Source organism: Phragmites australis, chromosome 11 (assembly GCF_958298935.1).
Source record: "Phragmites australis chromosome 11, lpPhrAust1.1, whole genome shotgun sequence".
Taxonomy (NCBI): Eukaryota; Viridiplantae; Streptophyta; class Magnoliopsida; order Poales; family Poaceae; genus Phragmites; species Phragmites australis.
In genome coordinates, this window is record NC_084931.1 from 29,553,545 (window position 1) to 29,567,310 (window position 13,766).

A 13,766-nucleotide genomic window follows, 5' to 3' on the forward strand; every position below is an offset into this window, starting at 1 on the left:
TCAGTTACAGCCTTGCAGGCCGCAGAGTGAAGTTGGACCGGGCTTTAATATGTGACATTTTCTCTCTCTCTTTTTTTCGTTTTTTTCCCCTTGGAGTGAAGCTGTAGCTCGCTCCTGGCTCGTTCAGTAGTCGCCGTTTCCTCTGCAAGAACAAGCTACAAAACACAGCTCGTTTCAGTGATTACTGTGCCTGTTCACTTCAGCATTGGACCTCCTAACTTTCGATCGATCAGAGCGTCAGCTCTATCTTTACTTCCTGCGCGCTCTGCCCAGTCGGCCGATCCGCCACGCGACGGCAACCCCACCGCGCCGCGCCGCGCCGCTTCTGGCGCCCGTCGTCGCGGCGCTACTTCTCGCGGGGGTGGCCCTCGCCGACGGCGGGCGGCAGGGCAGGGCGCGCGGTCCCGCCGGTCACCGGGCGTTAGCTGGCCTGGTGCCGCCGGCCATCAGGGTGAGCTGCGGCGAGGTGCACGCCGTGAAGGCCGGCGAGACGTGCGGCTCGGTGGCGCGGGGCGCGCAGCTGACCGTCGGCCAGTTCCTGGACCGAACCCGAACATCACCTGCGCCGCCCTGTGCCCCCGGCCAGTGGGTCTGCATCAACGGCGCCGTCGTTGGTTGAGCTGCACGGTGGCGTCTCTGCGCGAGATCCTTGCTGTGCTGAGGTCCGCATGTCCTCACTCAAAATGATCTGACAAACATGCATGAACTTGAGCGCTGCTCCCCTTACGGTTACGGAGCTTCGGTTGTTGGGTTAACCACACACTTCACATGCATGTCTTTATAAGTTCACGTGGTTCTATGCTAATCAAACTGCACAAATCTAGATCGGACCACTTGAAAACATTCTTGCGTCATTTAGACAGTGCATCGTCCTCGAGGTTATGGGTACCAAGGAGGCAACGTAGTGACTGCCATCCTTCGATCTACATAATGTCTCGCATATATATGCTGCAAGAGATGGACTTTCGGTCGATCCCGGAGTCGTGCATGATTCAAAATGTGAAGGCGATGCATGGATGTGAGAGGACGGTACATATTCGAGTGCACGGTAGACTCCACATGCATGCGACCAAGGTACAGGAACTTGCTAGGAAATTTCCATCCTCCACGATCCACTCGATCGCCTGTTGTAATCATCAGATTCTCCTTCCTACAACCGATTGGTTGATCAATAGCTTCTTCATAAACTCAAGCAGGGAAATTTTATTCGAGAAAAAAGAAACTAAATGGATCGTGTAAGGGGAATAATGTTCAAAGCGACAGAGGCTTCGTGCTGTCACGAGGGTGCGCGGACAGTTCATAAAATAATTCCCCGTCAGATAAGCATGTATGTCTTTAGATCTGGAAATGCAAAATTATATGGGCCTATGTACACACTTATTATCTTAACTGTTCATACATACCACTTGATATTAATCCATCTCTTGATTATCCTCATATATCCTTATGATTTTTTTCCATAATTTATCAATATAAATCTCAATGTAAATAAATAATCATAATAAACCATATGTACATATAGAAATTTTCCTTCATTTGTCTCGTAAATTCCAGTGCCCATCTTTGAGCTGGAATCACGCTGAGTACAAACACGTCGACCCGTACGGTGGCTCGTCTTTTTCTGGGGCCAATATGCGTCGACCAAATCGCCAAATGACCCCCATTTTGTTGTGGTGCTCCTTTTTGCATGTATTTAATATTGCTTCTAGTTGTATCCATCTCATTGCGATCATATTCAGTAGGATTTCATAGTAATTATACCCCCAATAATCCGAGCATCATTGTCCTATAAGATTCGAAAAATATGAGTTAGGTGGTGCATCTGTAGATCAACCAGTCTCCTAGTGACAATAATCCGGCCGTGTTCACTTAATGCAAATAACGAGTTGGATGAGATCTCCAATCATGTGGCTTCAGAACATTGCAAGGCAGCAGTGCAACGAGTCTTATTTGATAGAGTAATTAATTATGCTCTCTATCCCTGTATTGTTTTCTTTTTATGTTTTCATATATAACTGGTCCGTGTATCATGCACCTACCGGCCAGCCAATAATCAATTCCTGTGGTTTGGTCAAAATTAATAGACCGAATATTTCAGAAACGATATAGTAGTACGTTTGCATAATCATGGCAATTTATATCCGCATCACCACATTCATGACTTAATAATTAGCTAGTTCTGGTCCAAAACGTGAGGATCGGATGATCAGTTGATGAGAAGGGGAAAAACTATGAGGAGACGAGACTCACTTAACACTAATTATATATGATTAATAACTATGTAAGATAATTTTTATTTAGATAAAAATTAACGTTTTCAAATTCATATTTAAGACCGATAATATGCTAGCAGCATAGATTTTTTTCCATTGATGGGCTAGTAGAAGGGACGGCAAAGGATCCCCGTGCTAGCAGAAGAGACCTAGCAAGTGCGATGGCGATGGCCATAATGGCGAAGCCACGGTATGGCTGGAGGAGGTCTGACACCTCTAAAAACGATGTCATCTAGCTAATGAAGTACTAATCAGCATGTGTTAACTACAGTTTAGTCTAATTTCTAATTTAATTAGTCTCTTTTATATTTAATTGGTTTTTTTCATATCTAATTCTTGAGTTCGCCCCTGATGGCCACCGCCACGCTACGCTGTCAGCCGCCGGCTGGGTCCAACCCCTTGCTCCCTGCCTGCCTTAGACCAGCCTGTACGCCTCGCATGTACGCGACGCTGTCGACGCAATTATGCGAGACGTTCTTTTCTACCTCTCCGAAAAAGGAATATTCGTTTTGGAAAACAATCATGCAAGACATTTCACTGTACGAGCAATTAATACGGGGCGCTTCAATTTCTCCTATGAGATGGGGCACTGCTCCAGTGTAAACATTTCGAGCTTTGGAAAGCTGCGTCAGGTCGGATAGATAAGATTGATCTTTTTTTTTCAAGCTTTCTAAATTTTAGGTGTCTGAAATATATAAGTGATGATCAGACGTGTACGCTATGTCGACAAGGTTTAAGGTTAGAGGAGGGGATTTTTTAAGTCACTAGTGTGCTTCTCGGGTTTAAAAGTTGTCCGATAAAACTAGTCAGTTCAACAGAGGAGGGGGGCGTGAGGCAGTGGAGATACCATCGGCTGCGAGCGGTGAAAGATAACCGATGGGCTAGTGCTAAAAAAAGAGGGGTAAAGACGTTGAGTTAAAGCGGTGGTGAGCAGCGATGGATCTAGCAGCAGGAACGTGGCCAAAGACGGGTGTAGGTGGGAGGCACGGGGAGGTAAACATCGGAGATGAATGTTGAAGAAAGAAGATTCACTGTTGAATTCAATTTCAACGGTACAAAGACGTCGACTAAAAAATTCAAAAACATGCACATCCGCCTTTTTCTGCGAGTGGGTTCATCCTTAATCCAGTTCACTAATCATTTATTTTCGCCATCCCAAATAAAAATAAATGATTTTCATAAATTAAAATGGATCTCCCACCGACCGATCCATATCGCACTTTCAGAGACAACACTGCACGCTTGGAGTGGAGGGCAGTTTGGTCATTTCAGTGCAGTGTAATGCACGCCGCCCTCGCATATGTACGGACGTACCGATGTACTACCACACGAACACGAGGTGGCTAAGCTACAAGCTACCCGTCCATCTCACGCCGTCACGCGGGTCGCGACACGGCCTTCGCTTCCCACAGGCTCATGTTGTCCTCCTCTGCTGCGGCGGCATCCACGGACAGCTCATCGGCGCGGCTGCACCTGCACCGCCATGTCGAATGATCTCTCCACGCGCTCGTCGCCTTCCTCGTCCTCGGCATCCCCTTACGATGACGCGCGGAGGAGGGACCAAGAAGCGACGGCGACCCAAGCCAGCGGCGTCCACGGCAAGAGCCGGCGCCGGAGGGGGCGGGGGCGGCGCGCGCCGTGGAGCCTCGGACTGGGCGCGACGTGGGCGCTGGACCCGCGGGCGAGGTGGGTCCGGGAGTGGAACCGCGCCTACCTCCTTGCCTGCGCGGCGGGCCTCATGGTGGACCCGCTCTTCCTGTACGCCGTGTCCGTGAGCGGACCGCTCATGTGCGTCTTCCTCGACGCCTGGCTGGCCGCCGCGGTCACCGCGCTGCGCTGCGCGGTGGACGCCATGCACGCGTGGAACTTCGCCACGCAGCTCCGCTGCGCGGCACGCTCCGCAGCGCGGAATAAGCGCGGGGACGTCGCGGACGACGAGGAGCAGCAGGCGGCCGCGGAGGAGGAGGGCGCCGAGCCCGCCGCACGCAAGCTCCCGGTGGACGGGAGGTCCAGGAAAGGGATGGTAGTGGACTTCTTCGTCATCCTCCCCGTGATGCAGGTGCGTTACTAGTTTATACTCATTAGATAGTCGTCACTCTTCTTACTTGTTTGAACCTTTTTTTTCTTTCTCTGGGATTTACTTGTTTAAACCTTGTTCTACTAATCATGTCTATAACCATCTGCTTTAAGGAGTGTACCCATTAATTCTATACACGTATTGGCGTTGCCATCATGCCATGGCACCACAACTTCAACATAAATTCTCTATACGTATTTGTTGTGTGATCAGATCATATATAAGGCATGAACTCTGCTCGATGATCTACTTTTTGCTTAGTTACGTGATTAGGTTCATTCTGTTGATGCAAAATTGCATGATTTCTCTCTTTAATGTTCAACTATCGTTGTTTTTAAGTGTGAGTGATTGTTGCTCACTGACTTTGTTGGTTCACATAAATATATATATGATGAATTGGGTCCTAGCTGGAAGTTATCGTTTTTCTCCTCTCAATAATACGGCATGTGATGGATTTATATTTTTACAGAGTGTTTAGTTCGTTGCCATGACTAGTTGCAGGATTCGTCAGTTTTTGGTCACCTAGTACTAGTTTCACTGATAATAAAAAAATAGACCCGGGGGGGGGGGGGGCACTTGGTTAACATATAATATTGTTCGTTAGTTCGACTTCAGATGTCACAAGATAAAAAAATGGTAAAAAAAACACTAGCTAGGAGTACCTTAATTCTAGCCAGTGAGATTTGAACCATAACCTTTTTTAACGGTACAACGACATGAGTGATAACATTGGTGCCGATTGGACCAGCAATCAGTTGGCAAATTAATAATGTAGTCTTGCAGTGGCGTACGTCCTAATCAAATCGCGAAAACTGCGCGTAGAAAAAAAAAAACTCAGTAGGATCATCACGCCACCAAAACAGCTAATTCCTTTTGTGTTGCTCGTCGCATCGATCGTGCCGTGCGCTAATTGGACGATGTATATGCCGCAGGTGGCGGTGTGGGTGGCGGCGCCGGCGATGATCCGCGCGGGGTCGACGACGTCGGTGATGACGGTGCTGCTGGTGGCGTTCCTGCTCGAGTACCTGCCCAAGATCTACCACGCGGCGCGCTTCCTCCGCCGGATGCAGGGCCAGTCCGGCTACGTCTTCGGCACCATCTGGTGGGGCATCGTGCTCAACCTCATGGCCTACTTCGTCGCCGCCCATGTGAGACGTCATTATTGTCATCGTCCTCGTCGCACCACCACTGCTCGCGTCAGCTCCATGCATGATTCTCCCCTCTCTGTGCACCACACATGCAGCAGCTAGCATTGGATGCCATTGCCTAATGAACATGCTAGTATTGATCTGTTCTTTTGATCTGCAGGCTGTGGGCGCGTGCTGGTACCTGCTCGGCGTCCAGAGGGCCACCAAGTGCCTCAAAGAGCAGTGCCACCAGCTGCCCGGGTGCGCGTCCAGTGCGGTGGCCTGCGCCGCCCCGTTGTACTACGGTGGCGCTGCCGCGGCGCCCGTCGGTGGCGACAGGCTCGTCTGGTCCCAGAACGCGCAGGCCAGGGGCGTGTGCCTCTCCAGCGGCGACAACTACCAGTACGGGGCGTACAAGTGGACCGTCATGCTCGTGGGCAACCCGAGCCGGCTGGAGCGGATGCTGCTCCCCATCTTCTGGGGCCTCATGACGCTCAGCACTTTCGGGAATCTGGAGAGCACGACGGAGTGGCTGGAGATCGTGTTCAACATCATCACCATCACGGGCGGGCTGATCCTCGTCACGATGCTCATCGGCAACATCAAGGTGTTTTGGAACGCGACGACGTCCAAGAAGCAGGCGATGCACACGCGGCTGCGGAGCGTGGAGTGGTGGATGAAGCGCAAGAACCTGCCGCAGAGCTTCCGGCACCGGGTGCGGCAGTTCGAGCGGCAGCGGTGGGCGGCCACGCGCGGCGTCGACGAGACCCAGATCGTGCGCGACCTCCCCGAGGGCCTCCGCCGGGACATCAAGTACCACCTCTGCCTCGACCTCGTCCGCCAGGTGCCGCTCTTCCAGCACATGGACGACCTCGTCCTCGAGAACATCTGCGACAGGGTCAAGTCGCTCATCTTCCCTAAGGGAGAAACCGTAAGTTGCAGAATGAACTCGTCGCAAACGCATTGCAAGACTGCAATGCCGATCGATCTGAAGATGTTCTTGTGACGTTTGTTCAGATCGTGAGGGAGGGGGACCCGGTGCAGAGGATGCTGTTCATCGTGCGGGGGCACCTGCAGTGCAGCCAGGTGTTGCGGAACGGCGCGACGAGCTGTTGCATGCTGGGTCCGGGCAACTTCAGCGGCGACGAGCTGCTGTCGTGGTGCCTGCGCAGGCCGTTCCATGAGCGGCTGCCGGCGTCGTCTGCGACGCTGGTGACGCTGGAGAGCACGGAGGCATTCGGGCTGGACGCGGGCGACCTCAAGTACGTGACACAGCACTTCCGGTACACGTTCACCAACGACAAGGTGCGCCGCAGCGCGCGCTACTACTCGCCCGGGTGGCGCACCTGGGCGGCCGTCGCGGTGCAGCTCGCGTGGCGCCGGTACAAGCACCGCAAGACGCTCGCGTCGCTCTCCTTCATCCGTCCGCGACGGCCGCTGTCACGGTGCTCGTCTCTCGGGGAGGAGAAGCTCCGGCTGTACACCGCCATCCTCACCTCGCCCAAGCCCAACCAGGACGACGACTTCTAAGCCTTTCGAGGTCGTCTTGTGATCTCGTCCATGCAGATTGAACGAAATGGATACCCTGCTCCTGCACGAGACACATCGCAGGTTGCACATTATTTACTTACTTAGTTAAGTACTCGTGTATTATAATAAAAAATATAAATATTAAATATGATGACATCAATTACAAATTCAAGATACGTAGATATGGATGCGTAATACGAGCGTCACTGAACGAATACGTCAGCAGCGATACCGTAGATTAATTTAATATGAGATCTAAAAAATTAGGAAGAGGTTATCTACTATTTTTCCTCCTAATTTTTTTATTTATTTTAATTAATAAAATATGTCTTATATCTGTAGCCAGTAAGAGACGGGAATGCTAGAGAAATAAGGTGAATAATTAAAGTGAGTAATTTATTTGAATTTTAAAGGTATTTATTAAATAGGAGTAGAGTACGAAGAAGAGATGATGTAAAAATAAATTGTGTTTTATATAATATAGATTTTTGCCGTGTGCCATATGATTGGAAGGGTCCAAGGAAGCTCTAAAAGCGTAAAAGGTCTCAGATTTTTTCTTCCAATCCTATGGTTTCCTTGCAGCGCCAAAAATTAGTAATGTTGAACGTATTCACGCGAGCATAATTGCCCTAAAATCCTTTCTTGTAAGAACCAGAAGCTTATCAACTTGCCAAATGATTCCACAATCCGATCATAGTATATTAAGCATATACTCAAGAAGAACCTTCGAATCATATAACACATGGCAAAGATCTCGACTCCCGGCTCCCGTCGTCCACCCGCCAGCGGACACCAGCGCTCGCTACTGCTCGCCCCACGCCCACCCACCTCCCGAGTCCCAACTGCTACCAATCGCCCCGTGTCCGCTCACGCCCACCCATCTCTCGGCCGCCGCCCGCCCCCCATGCCCACCGTTGGCCGCCCCGCGTCCGCCGCTGCTCGCCTCCGGCCATCACGCCTCCGCCCGTGCCGCCGCGCGACGCGCCCGCCTTGGGCACCCTGCCACCACCACACCCGCGGGTCCCTACCGGATTCAGAGTTGAAGACAATTTTCCACCCGTCAGACAACTCAGGTCCGAATCGAATTTTCCGAATCGAATTTCGAATATGTTATTACTATATCCGGTCTAGATCTAAGCCGTTGCCCGCCTAAATAAGTGTGCAAAGAATACGGAGTTGCATTTACGCATCCATATCCACTTTAAATCCTCTCCTCCAACACAGCAGGACGCTCCAGTGCTCCACACCTATCGCTTTCCCCTCCACCCACCTGAGAGAGAGAGAGAGAGTCCCAGACACCGCAAAGCCCCCACTCTGAATCCCACCCGAATCGCCTGCTCTGCCCGCCGCAGACGCCGGCGACCCCGTCTCCGGTAATCCCCGCCTCCTTCCCTGTCTCCGCTTCGGTAGCCTCTCCCCTCTCCCCTCCGGTTCCTCGCGAATCCGCCCGGATGATGCTTCAGGTGGCCGTCGTGGGAAGTTTCTATTTCGGGTGCTAGGATTGGTTAAGGTAGGGTTAGGGTTGCTCGTGCCCGACAAGTGGTTGGTTGGCTGGCTTCTGCGTGCTGGGACGAGAAAAATGATTTTATGCTGTCAGTGCAGAGCTTGGTAGTGGACTGGTGTGATTCTGTTACTTAAGTATTAGAAAAAGAAAATCCCACGAGTGTCCATATCCAGATTAGTTCGCTGTGATAGCTTGAAAGTGCTGTTCTGACATCGCACATAGTGGTGGACTGCTGTCACCATTTCCAGATTAGATCACTGCCATAGTTGAAGGGCAATTTTAGATGGATCATTTTGCCACCGCACTCAGATGGATGCACTTACACAAACATAAATTCTTGATTTGTTTGTATTTGTTGGTACTGGCAGGTGCGCATAAAGAAAAAGGGAAGTGGAGATGTAGCTCCAAACTGCGAATTTGACTAGTCCTAATCTGTTTTTCATTTAGTTATCGCCAGATGATGTTGTCTTGGATTGAGGGTTCAGGGTACAGTGGTAGACTCTAGTGCATTTTTGACATCTTTTGCATAATGCATGTCTCAACAGTCAGACTTTCAATATACCTGTTTTCAATAGCTCTCCCTAATTCCCTATCAGAAATTATAGATTTGAACCAGCAAGCACAAGAGAGCTTATTTTTTCTGAGTTGTGATAATACTGGCATACTTACAAAAAATCTGCAATTACCCTCTGCAGTTCTTACTACTCCTATCATGTGCGGAGTTCAGATGGTTCCATTGATGCTTGGGATGTGAATTTCGTAGAGGGACAAGCATTAACATTTAGCCATAAAAAATGGACGGTTCAAGTTCAACTGCATCCCAAGGACATCATGCAAATGGAAAGCAGAATCAAGCGCAAACCATTGATCCTCCTGGTCCTTCCATCGTGAAAAATGGACCAAAACACCGCTCATTGACTCCAATGAGATGTTTCCGTGGAGTATTGTGTTTGGTGATTATGCTATTAACCGCATTTATGATGATGGTTTATCTATCCCCTATAACTACTTTCCTTGTACGGTTGTTCAGTGTGCATTACAGCAGAAAGTCAACATGTTTTCTGTTTGGGATGTGGTTAGCCATGTGGCCTTTTTGGTTCGAGAAGATTAACAGGACCAGGTTTATTTTTTCTGGTGAAAGTGTGCCCCCAAAAGAGCGTGTGCTGTTATTTGCTAACCACAGGACTGAGGTTGACTGGATGTACTTATGGGATTTTGCACTTAGGAAAGGCCGTTTGCAGTGTATCAAGTATATCCTTAAGAAAAGCCTGATGAAGTTACCTGTTTTTAGTTGGGCGTTTCACATTATTGAGTTCATCCCAGTAGAGAGGAAGTGGGAGATTGATGAAGCAATAATCCGAAGCAGGCTTTCAGAATTGAAGAACCCCAAAGATCCCCTTTGGTTGGCAGTTTTCCCTGAAGGCACTGATTATACGTAAGATCTCTTCCCATTCAGTTTGTTGCCACATGTTTGTCTAAATCACAGGCAATGATTTGTGTTTGCATTTCAGAATTCTTGAAGAATATGTTGAATCATTCACCTTCCATAATTTAGATTTTTTGGGTAATTCAAGCGGTCCAGACTCCAGAGTTCTACTTTCTTAGTAAATATTTTATGTATGGTAGATACATGCTATTTGTTGTTGCATGGACCACAACATTCTGCTTCAGTGAGAACTTTTTTTTTAGATTTGCATTAGTGAGAACTTACTGTGCTTCACACCTGCCTTTTTATCGCCGTGGATGCTAACTAGTGCTAATATTAATATCTCAGTGAGAAGAAATGTATCAGAAGTCAAGAGTATGCAGCAGAGCATGGTTTGCCTATTCTGAAAAATGTACTGCTTCCCAAGACAAAGGGTTTCAATTGCTGTCTGCAAGAGCTGAGGAGTTCCATATATGCTGGTAATTGTTCATACTGTCCTTTGGAAAATTTCACTTTTATTGTAGCATTTGCAAACTATTTGGGCAGCCATGTCCTGGATGTTAACATCTGTGCACTCATCAGAAGTTGACACCTTACACTGCACTTTTCTGGCCAGTTCAAACCAGTACATGGTTGTTGTCAAATAACAATCCAAGTACATTACCAGTCCTGCACTATCCTGGAAAATTTACTGTAGTAGATGAAGCGAAAACCCCATGCAATTGACTATTACTGAAGGCCTCAAACATAAGCTGATAAGTTCTATACCATTGAAAAACGTTTATAACATTACACTTTGATGTGGTTTAGTGTGAATACTTTGCAATATTTTTCTGTGATGATTTACTCTTTTGGTAGCATGACTTCTACCTTGCTGATAAATGCAGTATATGATATCACAATCGCGTATAAACATCGACTGCCAACTTTTCTGGACAATGTATATGGTATCGATCCTTTCGAAGTCCACATCCATATTGAAAGTATCCAAGTCTCTGACATACCAGCATCCGAAGATGAAGTAGCTGACTGGCTGATAGAGAGGTTTAGACTGAAGGACAAACTTCTGTCTGATTTTTCAACACTAGGCCACTTTCCGAATGAAGGAACCGAAGGGGATCTGTCAACACTCAAGTGCTTTGCAAATTTTGCGGCAGTAGTCAGCGTTACTAGCATCCTCATGTACCTAACCCTGTTTTCGTCTGTATGGTTCAAGATTTTCTTAGCATTTAGCTGTGCTTTTCTTACATTTGCCACCTACTACTCTATACATCTGCCGCAGCTAATAGGTTCCCCAGAGGCGAGGATCGATGCGAAGCAAGCTTGAATGTAACTTGTCTATACATCTGCCTGGGCGCAGCTTGTACCACCAGAGTCCTGTGTCTGTGCATATATGTTCAATGTGTTTTGGTACTGGGAACTGTGATAACCCGAGTGACGCTCGTCGAGCCACGAGATGTAAAACTGGGAGCACCACAAGAATTCCACAGACGAATTCATGGCTGGATTGTGTTTCCCATTTCCTTCTGAAGAAGACGCTGAATTTGTTGGTGATACAAAGACAGAGGTGTTTTAAATTGCAGTGTATTCCAGTTCCTCAGTTCGGCAGTCATCTTTTGCTTCGCTCCGTCGGTTACCTACTTCTATCCATACAAATCAAACTATAATTAAGAGCACCATATCCTTGAACAGCAAAAAAAATATGCTACGCTGTTGCCGGAGATCGAACCCGTGTGGCATCACGGGCTCATAGCGAGACTGCGCTCCTACTGTGGACTGTGGCCAGGGCAGCACCGGAGGCCGTAGGCGCACGAAGAGGTGACGAGCACGCTGTCGCTGCATGCCCGCAGGCCAGATCGCCACAGCCCACGTAGAGCGTGGCGCTGGAGCCAAGATCGTGGGGCTGCTGGGGTTCGGTCGGAGTCATCCATCCGGCCGGGCCGGCGACGGCGTGAGCGGTGTGGTGAGGTTGTGAAGGGAGGACGCTCCATCTAAGCAAGGCTCGATTATGATTTATGCCCGAAAGATGACGCTAGGAATGTGGCAGGATGCATCATCCTCGTTCGTTGTTTCAGTGTCGTTCATCGTGTTTTGCCGCATGCATCCATCGTTCCGGCCCTGGCCCACCTGCAAGAAAACCGCTCGCTACTTTCTTTAAAGGAGACAAAAATTATTTGAATTAAGATGAAAACTGGACATCAAAGTCGTTGTAGTATAGTGGTGAGTATTCCCGCCTGTCACGCGGGTGACCCGGGTTCGATCCCCGGCAACGGCGTTCTTCTTTTTTTTTTCTTTCCCTTTTTGTCAACGGGACGTGAGACTCCGCGTGTTCTTCCTTAATAGTTGTTGTCCTGCCGAAGCATCTTGCCTTACACAATCAATAGACACTCATATGAAGGTCTTTTTAACTTGAGAGCCTGTCCGGGTCGGTGGCAACTGTAATACTCTACAAAGAAAGCAATCTACAGCAAGTTCACGCACAACTCACGCAGGGGCGAAGCTCAATAGGTCTATCTTGATGCACTGATATCGAGATCTATTTTTTTTACTAATTGTAGGACCATATCTCATCGTGCATCAAATAACAGCCTTTTGCTTCAGTAAGTGAATAACTCATTCAGTGTATGTTGATTGGTGCACTAGGATAAACTGAGCTCTAGTTTCGCCCCACAGCAAGTGAATGACCCATTCAACATATGTTAAATGCTGCACTAGAGTGAACTGAGCTCTAGCTTCGCCCTTGAATTCATCTGCACCTACTTCCGTTCCCGTTTCTCATGTACACACAAAATACTCCTACTCTTGTTCCAGCTTCACGCACAACTCATCTGTTCCAGTCACGCGACCCGCCAGCTCATCTGTTTATGGTAATATGTTGTTTATGTCATAATAAGTTTTGCTGGAAGGAGAATCAATTTTATACCTGCTGTAAAGAACTGTATAGTGTGGTTGTGCTGTGAGAAATTTTCATATACTGTTTATATTTGTATCTTTTGCCTGTGATTGTGATGCCAGTTGTATCGCAATTACAGAGAATATGCTGCTAAAAATCTGATTTTTTTGGCTGATATATGCTTAGTTGTAAAATAGAGTGTTACCAACAGTAAGAGAAAACAACCCTAGCTAGTCCGGATGCCCGGCAACGTTGGAGCACGCCGGCGAACAAGAGATGAGATGTGCTGTGAAATGAATCGCGCGATGGCGTGCATACACAAGCAATGGACACTCACACGATCGATGGTCTTTTAAATTAGAAGCGATCTGCAACAAGATCACGCACAACTCGTCTGTTCCTACTCCCGTTCCAACTTCTCATGTACACACAAGCACTATGCAAAAAAAGCTTAAAAGTGATTGATCATAATTGATATGGGTGACGGATCTGTTTTAGCACATCACTGATGATCAGTTATAAGTGACGGGTAAGAATCCGTCACTATTGGTGACAGGTTAAAACTTAATCTGTCAATAATTAATATAATAAGTGACATGTCATAACTGTGATCCGTCACTTATGACTGATAAAAGTTTTTTTTAATATAAAAAAAATCGATTTTTTGACTTATGATTTGTAATAAGTGACAGATCATATTTATGACTCGTCACTAATATTTATTATAAAATAAACACACAAAACAATCGACCCAAAGTGACTTCAGTTAAACGAGTATAATTTTTACATACGGACTTCGATTTTCGACATTTTTTGACTCTACGAACATCTAAAAAAAATAACATTCATTTCTCCCCAACTTATCAGGTATGGCGAATTTTTCAAGACCAAAAATGGTTTAGAAGATTAAGTTATTCCCCTCAAAAGTTTCTGCAC

The 13,766-nt window shown here is 47.7% G+C and overlaps 2 protein-coding genes and 1 non-coding gene across 4 annotated transcripts; all 3 read left to right on the forward strand.

Annotated features, from left to right (window-relative positions):
* The first annotated feature begins 3,601 nt into the window (after positions 1-3,601).
* Positions 3,602-7,155, forward strand: LOC133885764 (cyclic nucleotide-gated ion channel 4-like). The gene is made up of 4 exons (XM_062325509.1): positions 3,602-4,332; positions 5,283-5,498; positions 5,659-6,408; positions 6,495-7,155. Exons 1-4 carry the CDS (start codon positions 3,757-3,759, stop codon positions 7,005-7,007), a joined length of 2,055 nt encoding a protein of 684 aa, XP_062181493.1. The 5' UTR covers positions 3,602-3,756; the 3' UTR covers positions 7,008-7,155.
* Positions 7,156-7,765: 610 nt separating this feature from the next.
* On the forward strand, positions 7,766-11,542 carry LOC133885600 (probable 1-acyl-sn-glycerol-3-phosphate acyltransferase 5). 2 transcript variants are annotated; one of them, XM_062325329.1, is made up of 5 exons: positions 7,766-8,080; positions 8,232-8,380; positions 9,207-9,946; positions 10,286-10,416; positions 10,825-11,541. In XM_062325329.1, exons 3-5 carry the CDS (start codon positions 9,306-9,308, stop codon positions 11,262-11,264), a joined length of 1,212 nt encoding a protein of 403 aa, XP_062181313.1. In that variant the 5' UTR covers positions 7,766-8,080; positions 8,232-8,380; positions 9,207-9,305; the 3' UTR covers positions 11,265-11,541. The 2 variants fall into 2 exon arrangements, with proteins under 2 accessions (XP_062181313.1, XP_062181314.1); XM_062325330.1 differs by lacking the exon at positions 8,232-8,380 and having other exon boundaries at positions 10,825-11,542.
* A 598-nt stretch (positions 11,543-12,140) lies between these two features.
* TRNAD-GUC (transfer RNA aspartic acid (anticodon GUC)) lies at positions 12,141-12,212 on the forward strand. Its single transcript has one exon. It is a non-coding gene; the product is annotated as a tRNA-Asp (tRNA).
* The last annotated feature ends 1,554 nt before the right edge of the window (positions 12,213-13,766 follow it).

Coding starts and splice junctions, on each gene's coding strand:
- LOC133885764 (XM_062325509.1), top strand. CDS start 3,757: ATGTCGAATGATCTCTCCACGCGCTCGTCGCCTTCCTCGTCCTCGGCA. Junction 4,333..5,282: donor TCATCCTCCCCGTGATGCAG/GTGCGTTACTAG, acceptor TATATGCCGCAG/GTGGCGGTGTGGGTGGCGGC. Junction 5,499..5,658: donor CCTACTTCGTCGCCGCCCAT/GTGAGACGTCAT, acceptor TTTGATCTGCAG/GCTGTGGGCGCGTGCTGGTA.
- LOC133885600 (XM_062325330.1), top strand. CDS start 9,306: ATGGACGGTTCAAGTTCAACTGCATCCCAAGGACATCATGCAAATGGA. Junction 9,947..10,285: donor CCTGAAGGCACTGATTATAC/GTAAGATCTCTT, acceptor TTAATATCTCAG/TGAGAAGAAATGTATCAGAA. Junction 10,417..10,824: donor GAGGAGTTCCATATATGCTG/GTAATTGTTCAT, acceptor TGATAAATGCAG/TATATGATATCACAATCGCG.